The sequence below is a fragment of the Amblyraja radiata genome, chromosome 1, assembly GCF_010909765.2.
Source record: "Amblyraja radiata isolate CabotCenter1 chromosome 1, sAmbRad1.1.pri, whole genome shotgun sequence".
Classification (NCBI taxonomy): domain Eukaryota; kingdom Metazoa; phylum Chordata; class Chondrichthyes; order Rajiformes; family Rajidae; genus Amblyraja; species Amblyraja radiata.
Window position 1 is genome coordinate 165,536,998 of NC_045956.1, and position 19,680 is coordinate 165,556,677.

Consider the following 19,680-nt stretch of genomic DNA (forward strand, 5'->3'; position numbering starts at 1 on the left):
TTTCTTGTGTCTCCATTACTTAGATCCAAGTGATGGTCCTTTACCAAATGGTTATTTGTGCATCATGGACACCAACTGAACATGCCCCTGCAAGTTCTAATGCATTTATAGACCTATACATTTACCCATAAAGTAGTTCAACACAAAACAGGGAGATTCGAGCAATTCACAGAATGGGCAGAGTTTACTCATCTGAGCAGGAAACTATAACCAGCCTTTGTGCCCTGGCTTGCAACAGGATGATACTTGAAGGTTTATTTCCAAATCTCAACTGAAATACTACAATGTTCTACTTGGACATTGGACAACTGGAATGGGCTTGTTTGCAAATCTCATGGATTGGCAGATTCTGACAATGAATAATGATCAAGTGCACAGAAAGCCAATCAATCATTGCAGATACACCATATCCCAAACAAAAAACTGATAATTCAATTGTACAATGATGACGTAGGTTATTTTTAGTGCATATCAAAAGCTTCTATTCAGTCATGGCGAAGTTCATCAACTATGACTTTTTATTATTCTGTAGATATTGACATGCTATTTATATTTATAATCTTGCTCATTACAAATTCTGTTTATCTCCATATGCTTTATGCTTTCAATTTTAGCTACAGTTATTACTATAGCAACAGCAAGAAACAATCACTCAGTTAACAACTGCAATTGTAGGAAAACCAAGCTACAAATATAAAAGTTTTTCTTCAATCTCATGTATTGAATGGTGGCCTGCGGAAAATGTCCATTAGGTTTGTCCTCATAACGGTCAATGCTTTTCAAAGAAATGCCTTTTATGTGAAGTGTATTGAGGTGTGAAATGCTATACTGCATAAACATGTCCTTCTAATGTTCCTTCATTTTTGTTCAAAATTTACCGCTCTCCATTTATCTGCATAATCATTTCTGGTGTGCTTTATCCAGGTGAATTCATAGATCAACATAAAACAAACTACTGCAAAGGTACAGCTGGGGGACACAGAAGCAAACAGCGTAACGTGAGAAACTCTGCATCTTCTATGGCCTAATCGTTATTAATAAGTGATTAATGGTGCATTGTGCAGAATGAAGGATGCAAGGTCACCGTAGATCACGGGTGTGAACAGCAGGCAAAAACAAGAAACTTGCCTATAAAATCAGCTTTGCACTGATACTGTAGCACCAACAGAGCAACACTCAGGGAGAAACTTATTATAGTAGAGTGCTGCTTCCTCTTTTTAATATTCTGGTATAAAGTTGCTTTCTGTTGTGAAAGCAATATGAAACCAAGAGCTTTACCCCAATTATATTTCTGTTAAGGGCATTATACGTTTGGGGGAAAAAAGTAGGTTAAAATTATTTTTAAGGTCATGTTGTTCTTGATTTGGTCAAACTTACTCATGAGAAAATAAACAAAAGTAAATAGAAACATCTACCTGTCCATCTGCGAGGACAGCTGTTCTTTCCAGATTTTTAACGTTGCTGCAGCACATGTTGGGTCAAGTTCCTCGTCATTCCTCTGCGCTGCTAAGGGTTCAGCAGATGGTGTTACTCTTTTCACTGCTTCCTTGGTCTTCGGTATCAGTGGCTCCAGTCCTGGAGTTACAGATAATACAAACCGCCTGCTTTAGATGTTGTGAACTAAAACATTAAAGAAAATAATAATAATCACCAATGTCTTAAAAAAATATGTTGTACTCAAGTGCTATTATGTCCAGTTCGCTTGTCACTTCAGATACAATTCTGATTCAATAACTGACAGGAAATGCATAAAATATTGATTAAAGGTTAAAATCTGCTATCAAAACACAATAGCAGGTAAACACCATTTCTATGGAGCATTAAGATTCAAATATCCCGTCAATTAAGTCATAGTCTTGGTTATAGCATTGGGGGTTCACTTAAAGTAAACAATCTTCATTGGATAGCTACTGTGACGGAAAGTGTGCAGAAATTTGTAAAAGAAAACAAAAACAGAAGAGCAGAATTTTTAAATACCAAAGTTGCTTGAGTGACATTTAATAGTGTATTAAAGGATTTATTTCTTCAAACCCCTGATTAACTAAATAAATGTTCTGACAGAAAGGCTTAAAGACCTAGTAGCTACCAGTTTGAATTTCCAGACCTACAGCAAGCCAATCAATCTCAGCCAAAGCAGCGGTAGGATATTAAGCTTGCATTGAAATCACAAAGGAATAGGAAGAAATCTCCGCTGTGTACTTAATCACAACTAGGCAATGCTTGCAGGAAAGAAAAGTGCAGGCTTAGTTATTAGGGCCTGAAGATCAAATGAACGACATAACCACACAAGACAGCATACACTAGGCTAGTGCACAAACTACCATATGGACAAGATATCAGAAACATACATTTCCCTCTGAAATGGTACATTGATAGGGGAAAAAAGTAGGAAATTAAAAAATGGAGTCGATTTGGCTAATAATCTCAAATTAAATAATTTCAAGACACAAAACAGTTGTTAATACAAATGTTTATTTTCCAATACAAAAGCAAAGTTGTGGAGTAAAAGTATCTTAAGGTGCAGGGTTTGTTGTAACCAACAGATTTCAGCAGGACGTTTGACAAGCGCAAAGCCCATGGGATACAAGGGAGAGTGGCAAATGGAATCCAAAATTGACTCAGTGGCAGGAAGCAAAGGATAGTGGTTATCTGGTATTATTGTGACTAGAAGTTTCCAGATTATATACAATTTTTCAGTGAGGAGAGGCAGGCACATAGACCAGCTGCATATTTCCCAACAAACACACCATCCTAATTTGGAAGCCATCGATTAATCTAAATGCTGGTACTTTTTACTCTACAGCAGCGTGGAGATACCCTCACCACTACAGTGGTGCAAGGAACAGCTCACCACCAACTTTAAGGGTAGGCCAATAACACTCTTCTTACCAATGACACCCAGATCCCCCTTCCCAAAAAAAGGAAAACCTTATTTTCATTAAGAAGGATTACAAACTGGGTAACATAAAGTAATTAGTAGATTAATTAAGGGGAGATGTAGATGAGGTTTATAACCCAGAGAGAGATAGGGGTTTGGAACTTCCAGCCTGTAAGAATGGTAGAGAGACAAAACCTCATTACACTTGACTAATACACTTGAATGAGTGTTTCAAAATCATTTGACTGCAGTTCTCTGAAATAATTCTTAGCAGATAGGATTAGGCTGGTTTGCTTTTTCAAGATCAGCACAGCCCCAATGATCCAAAATGCCTCCTCCTGTGCCATAAACTTTCTGTATTGAGACTTTGTTGAAAATATTACTTTGCTTCATTTTTAAGTTTTAATTTTTCAAACAGAGAGATATTGTTATAAATGTGACCTCATTCTAAAACTATAAAACGCTGAAATCTTTTTGAAATTGCTCCGCATCACCCATTTGCCTGAAGCAATAACATGGATAGAGTTAAAAAGATTAATCAATAGCAGGAAATGGCAAGGCAGGGCCTATGGCTCAAAGCTAGGCCACTGAATGCTGACATTATTGATTTTAGCAAGTTCACCAGGACTTGTAATTAAAATGTAAATTTGAGAAAGAGATTATGTCCTGACAGAAATCTTAGGATTAGGGAGAAGATAAAGCGCCTCAGTGGTGCAGAGAGAGAGAGAAGGAAGGTTTCCTCAGCTGTGTGGCTTTACCCTTACTTTAACAACATTGGATCTGCTCTGAAGTTTAATTGGCAAATTGTTGAGACAGATAATAGAAACTGCTGATAGAAGTTGAACCATGGAAAGCTCCTATGAACTCTAATGCTTCTGACTTAACTCTTTAGCCTCTTTCAACTGAGCAACATAACATTTGCAGCAATTTTTAACATGATAAGCAGAATGGGGATTGGAGGTGATGATGCAAATAACATGTCACTGAATAATTTTAAAAAAGCAATTGTTTTAACCACTGAACTCTTTTTTTGACAACCGTTGTCAATATGTTTTAAAAGTCAACTGTGTTAAGAACATTATGTTGCACAAAGAAGGCTTTTTCCATCCAAGTCACTTATAGGTTTTGTTTTTTTTACAAAAACATTTGGCACATGGATTCAATGGCAACTCTCAGAGCAATCATAGCAGTCCTATTTCCCCCAGTTATTCTACTGTAATCTATTGCGTCTCACATGTTCATCAAATCCCCAATTCGCCAGCCACCCACCTGAACTAAGGGCAATTTGCACAGTCAATTAACCCATCAGTGTGTCTTTGGGATGCAAAATACTTAAAGGGAGACAGAACCAAAACTGGTCAGTTGCACTGTGGGCATTTACACATCACCTCCACAGCGACCATCCTCTGACAATAATTCTGTTATCCCACTTTCTCATCCACTTCCCACACATTAAGGGCCATTTACAGAGGCCAAATAACCTGCAAATCCATACATCTTTGGAATGCCCCTCCCGAGCCATGTGGGCGGCAGAAGCATCCTGGCAACATTTCTATAAGCTGGATGACGAAAACTGAACACTATACTCCAAGGGCATCCCCACCAACATCTTGTCCAACTGCAACATAACATCCCAACTTCTATACTCAATGGAAACACAAGAGAGTGCAGATGCTGTAATTTTGAGCAAAACAATGCGCTGTAGGAACTCAAGCGGGTCAGGCAGCACCAAGGGAGGGAAAAATCAAAGCGCAAAACTTTGCATACATTCAGAGCTCTTGCCTAGGAGCTGAGATTCTGTACTCAGTAAATGGAGAATCCCACGATAAACCAATGTTTACAGCTTTATGGCTTGCATTCCACAACAATATAATTTTCCAAACATATTACAAGCATCAGCAAAACAATCATAAAATCTAATCAACGCAATTTTAAATCATATTGTTTTTCCCATCCAGCTCACTCTACAAGAGGCACAAGCGACCACAAAAAATTAGCTGCTTGGATTCCAGCATCTAGTCTCATGTCAAGATTTCAACATCTGCAGCTTCTGTCTCCGGCTGCTCATTTTTAACTTCACAAGCACGTTATTTCATCCAGCAAATTCAATTCAAAGATCATATCTTTGCACATGGACCACTAAACTATATGTGACATCAGAAAATAATTTGATCCCATCATTAAGGTGCATGCCTCAATCATGTGTAATAATAATGGGAAGTTGGCCTGCAATTTCTGTTCGCTATCCAATTACACCGTAATAAGTTGTGTTACTATCTAGTGTCATGCTGTCATTTTTGTAATGGACCTTGAACCTTAAGCATTACAAGAGGCAAAAGACCTAAACTGTTTAAATTTCCTTGACAGCATGTTACAAAAGGTTTTTACACTCAAGTATTTTCAGGCCAGATTGTTAACTGTGGCTCAATGGTAGCACTCGTAGTGGTCATCAAACAATTCCAGGTTCAAGTTCTGCTGAGAGACTAGACTATAAAACCTCTGGTGACATAATACAGTACTGAGGGACTCCTGTGTTAACAGAGGTGCTGTATTTCAGATGAAAACTCTGTTGAATCTAAAAGACCCAAAGGCACTATACAGAAAAAGGACATGGGTGTTATCACCAGTAATCTGTCCAATGTTTATTGATCAATCCTTTTTTTTAAATAATTGAGTATCTGGTTATTATCAATTTGCAATACACAGAATAGGTGTTCATAAATTCTAGGAGCAGAATTAGGCCATTTGGCCCATCAAGTCTACCCTGCTATTCAATCATGGCTGATCTATCTTTCTTCCTCGAACCCATTCTCCTGCCTTCTCCCCATAACACCCTTACTAATCAAGAATCTGTCAATCTCCGCCTTAAAAATATCCATTGACTTGACCTCTACGGCCGTCTGCGGTAAGATATTCCAGATTCCACACCCTCTGACTAACAAAATTCCTCCTCATCTCCTTTCTAAAGGCATGTCCTTTTATCCTGAGGCTATGTATGGTCTCTGATACTAGACTCTCCAGGTGCTCGGAGCTATTTTCACTTTGGCTATCATGCTTCCTACTTTAGAAAAGTAACTATTTCTTCATAAAAGTAACTTCAAGAGTACTTCATTGACTGTGAACACTTGGGGATGTTCTGAGAGGATTGAAAATGATTCAATTTAAATTAAAGTCTCTTCTATCAACATCTTCAATCAATATCACAGGCAGATTAACTGATCATTATTACATGGGAGCTTGTGAGACCTAGCTATTTGCAACACTGCAGCACTTTGATACAAAATGCTTCCTTGAAAGATATAATTTTAATAATGTGGTGGTTTTTCAATTCCTGTACTTGATGTCAAGAACATTTAGTCGGGAGTTGGGTTCCTGAAGCCAAAATCTGGTAACTCTATCAAAATGTTAATTGGAAATTAGTCCACAATGTTCTGTTTTAAAACGTACTAAATTTCAGTTTTAAAAAGATCATCATTGTAAAATTATAGAAAACCAAATGATAATCTAAGGATTAAGAACACAATATATATAGATATGAAAGGCTGTTCATTCATAAAAGGATTAATTTAAATTATATAGGCAGGATTTGGTAAATTATTTTAGTATTATGACATGTTAATTTAGTGTCCAATTATTTATAATCAGGCAAGTACAATGAAAATAGACAAAATGCTGGAGTAACTCAGCATCTCTGGAGAGAAAGAATGGGTGACATTTCGGGTTGAGACCCTTCTTCAGTCGGACGGTCTGAAGAAGGGTCTCTACCAGAAACGTCACCCATTCCTTCTCTCCAGAGATGCTGCCTGTCCTGCTGAGTTACTCCAGCATTTTGTGTCTATCTTCGGTTTAAATCAGCATCTGCAGCTCCTTCCTACACATTAAGTACAATGAAAATTCCTTTGACTGTTCCAATTAAATTTAGCATAGAGGGTAAAAATATTGAGAATCAAGAATGATTACTCGTTTAGCAACACAAAACCTTCTATTTCCTTCAACTAAACTAGTCACTTTTCTGATTCCAGCCACAGTGCAAGCTGCCAGAAATGGATTTAGTGTCAAGATTGAGACGATGGACTGATTCAGCTCAGTTATGGGTGTAATATTATTGTATCTTGCTTCAACTGCCACATTCATGTCATGATCTCTTATAAATATTTGTTTGACATGAATTTTGTGGAGTATACCCAGTTGAATTACACTCCTAATTTAGATATACATTAAAAAAAAACTGTTCCAGAATGGGTTGACAGTGCCAACATGAATTTACATTATCATAAACATTGATTGCTATGCCCTAACCATTAAACAAAGCCCAACATCACTATAATGTGATTGCACAACAGCTTACAGATTTGCTTATATCCGTCCTATAAAGATTGTGCTGTGATTTTCTTTTAAACGGGAGGAAAGACTTGGATTTATACACCAGGAGGTACTGGAGTTAGGATGTAGTGTTCAAGGTATAATGAGCTTTGAAAAAGATGTGAAATGGGACAGTTAGCCAATTTAACTAACATTCATGAGATAGAAAGTTATGAGATCCTTATTGGGGAAGAGAGGTTTATTTGTCAATTTACAAATAAGTGTTCGAATAACTCGGTGACAGCTTCTTCAGTCATCAGTGGACAGATTAAACACACAGCTGATCACCTTATTGCTTAATAACAGGGTTTGTTTACTTAGCTGCGGGAGAGTGTCCTGGAAGTGGCAGCTAGCAGCTGCATCAACTCACCATACTCCTCTTGAAGGTGCTCCTTAATGTGCGGCTCATAACCTTCCTTCTCAGGAACTTCAACAAAATCATCATCGTCGTCGTCGTCATCATCCTCATCAGTTGCTTTCATCTGTCGAAGCAAATCAAAAGAAAACCTGTCACTATCGCTGACCTGTGAAACATCCTAATTATACTCTTCGGAAATGACAGGAGCACTTAACTTTCTCAGTGAATAAATGACAGCAATCAATCAGGTCTGAATAACAATGAGCTGCGGACCTGAAAATTATTTTTGTATAGAATCTAGCCAGGAATTTATGAAAGGTGAAACACAACCCAAGGTTTAGGGTATTATGGCTTTCAGCTTGCACATTGCACATCAAACACTAAACAGAATTTATGTTTTAATTTTCTGAAAGGTAAAGTAGGAGGGGGTCTTGTGCTACAATGCATAACATATAGAGCATCTCTGCTAAACACACAACATGCCACTGTAATCAAGTGCCTCAAAAGTAATCTTCAGAAAATTGTAATTATCTTTCTAAATAATGTATTTAAGTCAGGTAAATTTGGTATTAATCGGGAAAAAAACATAAATATGATTCTTTCAGAAGAAATATTACATCTTCTTGTAAAGTTGGGGTTCGAGCGAGGCTGGGCACTGTTCTTTATTCCCACTCGTTTAATCTTTAAAAAAATGGGGTGTCAATTTCCAGTCGCTGCACCCAAGCTGAATGTATATCCCTCCATGCACTGTCACCTTTAAACATCTCAAAGGTGTTAGATGATGATTTACTTTTGAAATCAGTGCTTTTTCTTATGGCGCTAAATAAGACTACATACATACACAGAGTCCCTGCATCACATTAATTAAATCAGAAAAACAATAATTTTTTATTCCAACTATGAGTATATCAATATTCCTCAGACAAAAAAATCTAACACCACTGTTGTATTCAAGATTGGGTGAATGTAGCTGCAAATTCTAATTTAATTTTAAAGAAAATGATTATGTCACTGTTTACAGAAACATTTCCAATGTCCAATTAAAAATATGGTAAAAACACTAAAATATAGCATTAGGAATTATATTTCTGGATTGGTCATAACAGGACTGTTTAATTTTGCCTTGTAATGCAAGAATAGGTTAAGAATAAGGATCATTCTCTATATCACATAGTGGTTGAAGAAATCTGCTTTCTTATACTTTTTGTTTTGTGTAAAATCTTAATAGAATCATAAAATACATTTTCCGTCATCTAATTAATTTGGGAGGCAATCTCAATTATTTCCCACCCAGGAAATCAGTTTTGTCCTTAAATAAGTGTCTGTTATACTCTAAAAAATGATGTTATAAGGCATCCTTAGACAAGTGAACTCTAAACTTCATTTGTCATTCTGCAAGCTTGATGGCTATGCATTTAAAAACCCATTCTATCTTATAAACTAAAAATTAAATGTACTCAGCTGTGATAGTCGTCATTGCATCTGCTATTTATATGCTAATATCCTTTCTGGAAGGTCCTGCAAATTATAGCACTCCAGTAAGTCAGGTGCATCTAGCCTTAGGCTTCAACCGTGCAGCGAAAAAAAAGCACAACATTTTGAAAGACTGAGGCAAAGACTTAAAATCACAATCAACTTAGATTGTTTCAACTTCCCTTTAAAGTTGATAGAGACACTGCTGACTGACAAATAATTAGCCAATAACAAATGAGAAGGAACGTACAATCACAGTACACAAGGGAATGTTTTGGCAGTGAGGCAAAACCAAGTGCTGGAAAGAATGCTGATGCTCAGATTAATGCATTTCTCTGAGCTGTTAAGCATTTCTTTAACAAACAACTCGCAAAATGTTTTAAGGACTTGTTTCATGTTTTGTTTCAGCCAATGGTTACATTGTTTTAGAAATAGTTATTTTAGAATGCAAATTAAGAGATTAGCCCATAATTTACTTCATTGTAATTTTATCAGGGGACAATGAAAGGTTCAGAAACTAACCAAAATGAGCCGGTATCAAAGCTTTTTTGATAATTGGATGGATGGGGAACATGTTTTTTCATTAACCCCAGAATACAAGCACTGCAATTGTTCAGAGAGGGAACCCTGGGTGAGCTCGCCAATTGGATTCAAAATTAGGACATCGTGAGACCACACTTGGGAGTCAGATTTGGAGTTGTGTACAGATCTGGTCACCCAGCTACAGGAGATGCCATTGAGTTGGAAAGGGTGCAGAAGACATTCAGCAGGAAGTTACCTTTGCTTGAGGGTTTGAATTATACAGAGAGATTCGATAGGCTGAGACATGTTTTCTTTGGAGCAGAGGAGGACTGAAGGGGCCTTAGTGAGTTGTACAAGGTCATGAGGGGAATGGATAATGTGAACACTTAATCTTTTTCTTAGGGTAGAGTGTTCTTAAAAACAAGAGGGCAATGGCTCAAGGTGAGTGGAGAGAAATTTAAGAGGGACCTCAAGCAGCAATATTTTCATGCAGACGATAATCGATATCTTAAATGAGTTGCCGGAGGAAGCTATGGAAATGGATACAAAGACAAGGGTGCTAAGGAGCCAAATGCAGGCAATGGGTATAAGCCCAGTATGCCAACTTCGTCAGCATGGACAATGTGGTCCATAGGGTCGGTTCCTCTGCTGTGCAGCTCTATAATTCTATGCCACCCAGCATTCCTTGCATTCATTTTTCATGTTTCTCTTCCTGTAAATAAAAATGTCATTCCCCAGTTGGGCATGAGAGCAAACATTGCTGGATTAATAAACCAGTGGAATTAGCAGGACAGATAAGAGTTCAAGAGTTCATCATGGTACTGAGTGAGTTTAACTTCTGTTAATGGATTAATCAATTTGAAACTTTAGTCATTGAAGTGTACAGCACAGAAACAGACCTTTGGCCCAATGCATTCATGCCGACCAAGAAGCTCCAACCAAGCTGGTCCCATTTCCCCACATTTTGCTAATTTCCTTATGAACCTTTGCTTTTCATGTACATGCCCAAATGTTTTTTTAAATGGTGTTATTGTACCTGCCTTAATCTGGCAGTTTATTCCATATACCTCTGACTGAAAAAGTTGCCCCTCAGGTTCCAATTGAATCTTTCCCCTCTCACCTTAAACCCAAGCCCTCCAGTTCTTGATTCCCCTACTTTGGGACAAAAACTGTGCATTCAACCCATCCCCCTCATGATTTTATACACCTCTATAAGATCACCCCACAGTTTCCTACATTCCAAGGAATAAATTCCCAGCGTGCCCAACCTTTCCCTACAGTTCAGATCACCGAGTCCTGGCAACATTCTCATATATCTTCTCTGCACTTATTCTAGCTTAATGGTACTTTTCCTTTTGATGGGTGACCAAGACTGAGGACAATACTCCAACTGGGACCTCACCAATGTCTTCTACAACTGCAAGATAACTTCCCAACTTCTATACTTCATTCCCTGACTTGTATTCAATTGACTTCTCAAAATGCAACACCTTAACCATCTTCACCCTCTATGACACTCCCTATTTTGGTGTCATCTGTAAACTTTGTGCCCACAGACCAGATTATGATAAAGACTATCTAGTTCACAAAAGCACGTTTCTTCCATAGCTCCAGACCCACAGCAACATGGCTGAGCTACAATTGGTCTCGGGAATGGCTGGGGAAACCATTCAATTCATGGGAAAACACAATAACAAACACATACATCGCAAGAGCCAATGGGAGTCCCCCCTCCCTCCGATCGACCCTCCCCACTCCCTGCCTTGTGGCCAATCACCAGGAACATGGGGCAGCAACCTCGTTACCGTTGGTAATGTCCCATTGCCATGTCATTGTGGTAGTCGGCAGCTTGAGAGCCCAATGTGATTGGTGCAGTGTGAGTGGCATTGTGACATCATCACTGGAAGCTCCTGGAAATGAGCTGTCAGTGAGAAGGCGGCTTTGGCTTTTTTTTTAAACTTTAATCATGAATAACCTTTGAAATATAGCATGAAATCTGAAGTGAGCCCGATTACGGCGTGGAGGGGAATCAGAAGTTGAGGAGCAGCCCCTTCAGATATTAGTGCAGTGGCAGCAAACTCGTTACCATTGGCAATGCCCCATTGTGATGTCATTTGTAAATGAGCTCCATTGTGATTGGACGTTTGTGAGATGGCATTGTGACATCATCACTGGAAGGTGCTGCAAGAGTCTGCCACTAAAAACCCGTAATTTGTTTTTCAAATTTGGCTTTTTTTTAAACTTGCATGAAATCTCAAGTGAAGCTGAGTATGGTGTGGGACTAAAATGCAACCAGAACTTGAGGAGCAGCCCCTTCAAATATTGGTAGAGGGGCTGTAACCTCATTACCGTTGGCAACGTCCCATTGTGATGTAATTGTGGCAGTTGGCAGCCAGCTTGAGAGTCCATTGTTACCGTTGGCAATGTCCCATTGCGATGTCATAGTGGCAGTCGACAGCCAGCTTGAGAGGCCATTGTGATTGGTGCACTGTGAGAGGCATTGTGACATCATCACTGGAAGCTCTCTGTGAGAAGGCTAGAAGCTGTCTGTGAGAAGGCGGTATGGTTTTTAAAAAAACTTTAATCATGAATAACTTTTGAAATATAGCATGAAATGTGAAGCAAACTGAAAGGGAGATCCCCCCCCACCCCCACTCTCTGCCTTGTGCCCAAACACCAGGATCGTAGGACCAAAATGTAACAAGAACTTGATGAGCAGCCCCTTCAGATATTGGTAGAGAGGCAGCAACCTCGTTACCGTTGGCAACGTCCCATTGTGATGTAATTGTGGCAGTTGGCAGCCAGCTTGAGAGCCCGTTATTACATAGAAACATAGAAAATAGGTGCAGGAGTAGGCCATTCGGCCCTGCGAGCCTGCACCGCCATTCAATATGATCATGGCTGATCATCCAACTCAGTATCCTATACCTGTCTTCTCTCCGTACCCCCTGATCCCTTTAGCCACAAGGGCCACATCTAACTCCCTCTTAAATATAGCCAATGAACTGGCCTCAACTACCTTCTGTGGCAGAGAATTCCAGAGATACCGTTGGCAATGTCCCATTATGATGTAATTGTGGCAGTCCGCAGCCAACTTGAGAGTCCATTGTGATTGGTGCACTGTGAGAGGCATTGTGACATCAACACTGTGAGAAGGCTGGAAGCTGTCTGTGAGAAGGCAGTTTTGGCTGTTTTTTAAATTTCAACGATTAATAACTTCTGAAATATATGTGGAAAGGCGACGGGAAGATGTTTATCGTCACAATGTGAAAAATGTAAGTAGGATGTGCGGAAATGGGAAGGCTGTGGCCTAGCTTTTGGAAGAAGATAGGAAAACCAGATTGACACATCGTGGGCACAAACAAGATGAAGACTTTTACTTATATAGAGATGGGATAGGGACAAAAATTGGGTCACTGATGGCCTGATCCCAAACAAGTTAACAGGGAAAGAGGTATGGAACTGGTTAGATCAGGGCAGATGAACAGAGAGTGCAGCAGGTGGGTTTCATGAATGAGATCAGCTCTGCTGGCGATGTGAATCCTGGCCTAGGAAGAAGGGGTGGAGCCTGCAGAAGTAGCAGCATTGAACATTTTAAATTTTAGAAAGAGAAAAGGTAATAATTTTGAACTGGATGAGGCAAATCACCTTGCTCCATCACACTTACCAAATTCTAGAGTCATTTGTAATTGGAGTCATATAGCATGGAAACCGGTTCCAAGGCCCAACTCATCCATGCCGACTGAGATGCCCCAGCTCAGCTTGTCCCATTTGCCTGCGTTTAGTCCAGATGCCTCAAAACCTTTCCTATCCAAGCACCTATCCAAATGTATTTTATGTAGTCAGAGTCATACAGCATGGAAACAGGACCTTCAGCCCAACTTGTCCACGTCAACCAACATGCCCCATCTGCCTGCATTTGGCCCATGTTCTCTAAACCTATCCTATCCTTGTACCCATTCAAATTGTATTATTACACCTGCCTTGACGACTTTCTCTCCACAGATATCCCTCCTGGGATAAATACATTTCTATTGTATTGTACTGCCTGACTGACTGAATATATCCAGTATTTTAGAATGAAGAAAAATCTAACCCGACTATCCTTTTGGAATTTCAGTACAAATTCTCAATTGAAAAGTCAATTCCGTCCACTCATCAGGTTTCTCAGCCAGGAATCTTTTAGCAGATTGAGCTGCCATCAAAGTGCTCTTTTCCCTACCACCAGGTTGAGATAACAAAGATGGCTTGGAATACCCTTTTAATGATACACAGCCTGAATACAATAGACAATAGGTGCAGGAGTAGGCCATTTGGCCCTTCGAGCCAGCACCGCCATTCAATGTGATCATGCCTGATCATCCCCAATCAGTACCCGTTCCTGCCTTCTCCCCATATCCCCTGACTCCGCTATTTTTAAGAGCCCTATCTAGCTCTTTCTTGAAAGCATCCAGAGAACCTGCCTCCATCGCCCTCTGAGGCAGAGAATTCCACAGACTCACCACTCTCCGTGAGAAAAAGTGTTTCCTCGTCTCTGTTCTAAATGGCTTACTTCTTATTCTTAAACTGTGGGCCCTGGTTCTGGAGTACTGATCAGGAATGATCCTAACATCACTCACAACCAAAGTAAGAATTTCATTGTTTTGTTATATTAAAAACATTGCTTAATTTATCTAGCATAGCTACATAAAAGCTACTGATGGTCCCTGAAATAGAGAATGTAAAGTGGGAATGTTGCAAATAGACAATTCAGTGCCCTCCATAATGTTTGGGACAACGACCCATTATTTATTTATTTATTTGCCTCTGTATTCCACAATTTGAGATTTGTAATAGAAATAAATCACATGTGATTAAAGTGCGCATTGTCAGATTTTATTAAAGGGTATTTTTAGACATTTTGGTTTCACCATGTAGAAATTATAGCTGAGTTTATACATAGCCCCCCATTTCAGGGCACCATAATGTTTGGGACACATGGCTTCACAGGTGTTTGTAATTGCTCATGTGTGTTTAAATGCCTCCTCAATGCAGGTATAAAATAGCTCTCAGCACCTTGTTTTTCCTCCAGTCTTTCCATCACCTTTGGAAACTTTTATTGGTGTTTATCAACATGAGGACCAAAGTTGTGCCAATGTAAGGCAAAGAAGCCATTATGAGTTTAAGAAGGAACTGCAGATGCTGGAAAATCGAACACAAAAATGCTGGAGAAACTCAGCGGGTGCAGCAGCATCTATGGAGCGAAGGAGGTAGGCAACATTTCAGGCCAAAACCCTTCTTCAGACATTATGAGACTGAGAAACAAGAATAAAACTGTTAGAGTCATCAGCCAAAGCTTTGGCTTAACCTAATCAACTGTCTGGAACATCATTAAGAAGAAAGAGAGCACTGGTGAACTTACTAATCGCAAAGGGACCGGCAGGCCAAGGAAGACCTCCACAGCTGATGACATAAGAATTCTCTCTATAACAAAGAAAAATCCCCAAAAACCTGTCCGACAGATCAGAAACACTCTTCAGGAGTGAATTTGTCAATGACCACTGTCTGCAGAAGACTTAATGAACAGAAATACAGAGGCTACACTGCAAGATGCAAAACCACTGGTTAGCTGCAAAAATAGGATGGCCACGTTGTAGTTTGCCAAGGAGTACTTAAAAGAGCAAAAAGGTCTTGTGGACAGATGAGACGAAGATTAACATATCAGAGTGATGGCAAGAGCAAAGTATGGAGGAGATAAGGACCTGCCCAAGATTGTGTATTGTGTGTTCTTTTTTATTGTACCGCTGCTGGCAAGTTCATTTCACTGCACTTTATTGTGTATGTGACGAATAAATCTGACTATTGACTATTGATCCAAAGCATACCACCTCATCAGTGAAACACGGTGGTGGGGGTGTTAGGCCTGGGCATGTATGGCTGTTGAAGGTACTGGCTCACTTATCTTCATTGATGAAACAACTGCTGATGGTAGTAGCATAATGAATTCTGAAGTGTACAGCCACATTCTATCTGCTCAAGTTCAAACAAATGCCTCAAAACTCATTTGCCGGAGGTTCATTCTACAGCAAGTCAATGGTCCCAAACATACTGCTAAAACAACAAAGGAGTTTTACAAAGCTAAAAAAATGGCCAACTCTTAAGTGGCCAAGTCAATCACCCGATCTGAACCCAATTGAGCATGCCTTTTATATGCTGAACAGAAAACTGAAGGGGACTAGCCCCCAAAACACGCATAAGCTAAAGATGGCTGCCATACCGTCCTGGCAGAGCATCACCAGCAGAGAGTAGGATTTAACGGGTCCTTTTCAGAATGGCAGGCAGTGTCTAGTTGAGTGCCGCAAGGCTCAGTTGCTGGGACCCCAGCTATATACAATATATATTAATGATTTGGACGAGGGAATTAAATGCAACATCTCCAAGTTTGCGGACGACACGAAGCTGGGGGGCAGTGTTAGCTGTGAGGAGGATGCTAGGAGGATGCAAGATGACTTGGATAGGCTGGGTGAGTGGGCAAATGCATGGCAGATGCAGTATAATGTGGATAAATGTGAGGTTATCCACTTTGGTGGCAAAAACAGGAAAGTAACCTATTACCTGAATGATGGCCGATTAGGAAAAGGGGAGATGCAACGAGACCTGGGTGTCATGGTACACCAGTCATTGAAAGTAGGCATGCAGATGCAGCAGGCAGTGAAGAAAGTGAATGGTATGTTAGCATTCATAGCAAAAGGAATTGAGTATAGGAGCAGGGAGGTTCTACTGCAGCTGTACAGGGTCTTGGTGAGACCACACCTGGAGTATTGAGTACAGTTTTGGTCTCCTAATCTGAGGAAGTTCATTCTTGCCATAGAGGGAGTACAGAGAAGGTTCTGATTCCTGGGATGTCAGGACTTTCATATGAAGAAAGACTGGATAGACTCGGCTTGTACTCGCTAGAATTTAGAAGATTGAGGGGGGATCTTATAGGAACTTATAAAATTCTTAAGGGGTTGGACAGGCTAGATGCAGGAAGATTGTTCCCGTTGTGTTAGGAAAGTCCAGAACAAGGGGTTACAGTTTAAGGATAAAGAGGAAATCTTTTAGGACTGAGATGAGAAAAACATTTTTTACACAGAGAGTGGGCAATCTTTGGAATTCTCTGCCACAGAAAGTAGTTGAGGCCAGTTCATTGGCTATATTTAAGAGGGAGTTAGATGTGGCCCTTGTGGCTAAAGGGATCAGGGGGTATGGAGAGAAAGCAGGTACAGGATACTGAGTTGGATGATCAAATTGAATGGCCGAAGGGCCGAATGGCCTACTCCTGTTTCTATGTTTCGAAGACACCCAGCAACTGGCGATGTCCATGAATGTCCATGATGTCCATGAATCGCAGACATCAAGCAGTCATTGCATGCAAAGGATATGCAACAAAGTACTAAACATGACTACTTTCATTTTCATGACATTGCTGTGTCCCAAACATTATGGCGCCCTGAAATGGGGGGGGGGGGGGGGGGGGGGGGGGGGGGGGGGGGGGACTATGTATAAACACTGCTGCAATTTCTACATGGTGAAACCAAAATGTATTAAAATGGGCTTTATTAAAATCTGATAATGTGCACCTTAACCGCATGTGATTTTTTTCTATTACAAATCTCAAATTGTGGAGTACAGAGGCAAATAAATAAATGATGGGTCTTTGTCCCAAACATTATGGAGGGCACTGTATATGCATTACAAATTTTCCTTATTCCTACATTAATTCTAAATGTATATCCTGAAGAAATCATTCTTGGCATAGCTTTTATTTTTAAGAATACCACTGTAAAGGAATTACAAAGAATAAATTCTAGTTTGGGGATAAATACTGCATTCCCTTACTCAGAGGGAAGAAAAAATCAGTCCAGCTTAAAATAATTAAAACTCCAATTGAAACTAAATACTAAATCACCAATGAAATGTTGTGATTATCTGGTGTTGTTCTTCCAGCAATGATGCTTATGTATTCTGTCCCAGCAAACCAGCACAAAGCACTAACTCCCTCTGCTGGATTTTATGGTAGTATTCCAACCCAAGCTGTAAAGGCTGAAGAAAATAAATTCCACAAAGGCTTCACAGAGTCACCTTAAAAGTAAACCTTAATATTTTTGTAGTAGTGCTTATGTGCTATTTCAAGAAAGCAATAGATCAAACAAAATAACTTCAGTGTTCACGACTAAAAAAGTTTACTTGGTTAATCCAAACAAAGGTTCACAATTCCATCCCCGCATCATTTTACATTTGCACAGCATCTACACCCATAGTGACTTAAGAACTGAAAAGTTTTCACATTTCTTCATTGTGAATAACACCTTAAAAAAATGGAGCCTGACATAGCACATCAATACTGTAAATACAGTTTACTATTAAATACCCAAAGTTGCGATTTTCCCTCTCCATAAAAGTTAATGTTATCGGAGCAGAATTAGGTCATTCGGCCCATCAAATCTATTCCGCCATTTAGTCATGGCTGATCTATCTTTCCCTCCCATCCCCATTTTCCTTAGTTTATTTTAAAGCATTTCTTCATTCTGCCATAATTAGTTGTTGTAAACCCAATGACCTAAAGATATTGGAGAAATTTAGCTTTGGTTGTCTGGCTTATAGCATTCAGCTTTAATACAATTACAATGCTTTCGGTGCTCACAATTGAGACTCCTCTACTACATTGTAGGAACCCAATCCAGATTGGGTGTTTATTTTGCAAAATACCTCCTTTAGTTCACAAGGGTGACCCTGTGCTTATGGTTGTTTATCACTTTAATTGTAGTCTCCCCATTTCCCGTCTGACCACTTTGTCTTTATTATCCCAACAACATCCAATCCAAGATCAAGGAACAGCGTCTCAACTTCGTTTTTGGCATGTTGCAGCTTCTGGAACAATACTGTTACGATGACAACTTTTGCCTGTGCCCTGTCATAGACATTACCTCGGTTTTCTGCATCACCACCCTGACAACCTAACCAAGCGGTTTTCTTGCTTGCAAGTTCCTTGACATGAAATGTTATATTTTGTTGCTCTCCCCATAAATGCTGCTTGCCCTGTTGAGCACTTGCAATATTTTCAGTTTCTGAAGCAGGATCAAAGCCCATCAAAGAATCAGATTTAATTATGGCTTCCAAAAGACAACTAAATCAATACTTAAAAGAAACGGAACCACAGGGTTGAAAGGAAATCATGGGGGAATGCGACTAGCTAGATTGTTTTTCGGGGACTGGTATGAACTTTGGGGGCTTCCTTCAGTGCTTCAATCATTCAATAACCTATAATATAAAATATCTTCAATACCTTAGGATGTGTCAAACCACGTCAGTAGTCTCTCCTTATCCCCTTCTTGTTTCTTTTCACCTCTAGCCTTTGTCATTTACTCCACCAATCAAATCTCCCTCACCTGCATCCACGTATCACTTCATAAGGTCATGTCATAGGAGCAGAAGTAGGCCATTCGGTCCATAGAGTCTAGTCCACCATTCAATCATGCCTGATTGATCTTTCCCTTTCAACCCCATTCTCCTGCTTTCTTCCCATAACCCTTGACACCCTAATCAATTATCTGTCAATCTCTGCTTTAAAAACACCTAAAAGCCTCCACAGCCATCTGTGGCAATGATTCCACACATTCACCACTCTCTGACTAAAGAAATTCCTCTTCATCTCCTTTCTAAAAGGTATGTCCTTTTATTCTGAGGCGATACCTGTTGATTCTAGATTCTCCCACTAATGTAAACATTCTCTCACCACATCCACTCCATCCAGGCTTTTCATTACTCGGTAAGTTTCAATGGGGCTCCCCGCTACGCTCATCCTTCTAAACTCCAGCAAGTACAGGCCCAGTACCGTCAAACGCTCATCATACTTTAACCCAATCATCCTCGGGATCATTCTCTTAATTCTCTTAATCAGCAACACATCCTTGCTCAGATACGAGACCTAAAACTGCTCACGTTAGGCTTTCTCACCCCCCCCCCCCTCCCCCCCTCCCCGCCCCCCACTACAATCAGTCTAAAGAATGGTCCTGATCTGAAACATTGCCTGTCCATTACCTCCAAAGGTGCGACCTGGCTCGCT

General features: G+C 39.9%; 1 protein-coding gene across 3 annotated transcripts in view; it reads right to left on the bottom strand.

Annotated features, from left to right (window-relative positions):
* Window positions 1–19,680, bottom strand: part of uvssa (UV stimulated scaffold protein A) — a 121,390-nt gene that overhangs the window by 70,926 nt on the left and 30,784 nt on the right. For all 3 annotated transcript variants that reach the window (XM_033034713.1, XM_033034714.1, XM_033034712.1), the window contains exons 8-9: window positions 7,611–7,722; window positions 1,416–1,575 (exon numbers count right to left, since the gene is read on the bottom strand). In XM_033034713.1, coding sequence (XP_032890604.1) covers window positions 1,416–1,575; window positions 7,611–7,722 — 272 coding nt within the window. The remainder of the gene's footprint in view (window positions 1–1,415; window positions 1,576–7,610; window positions 7,723–19,680) is intronic.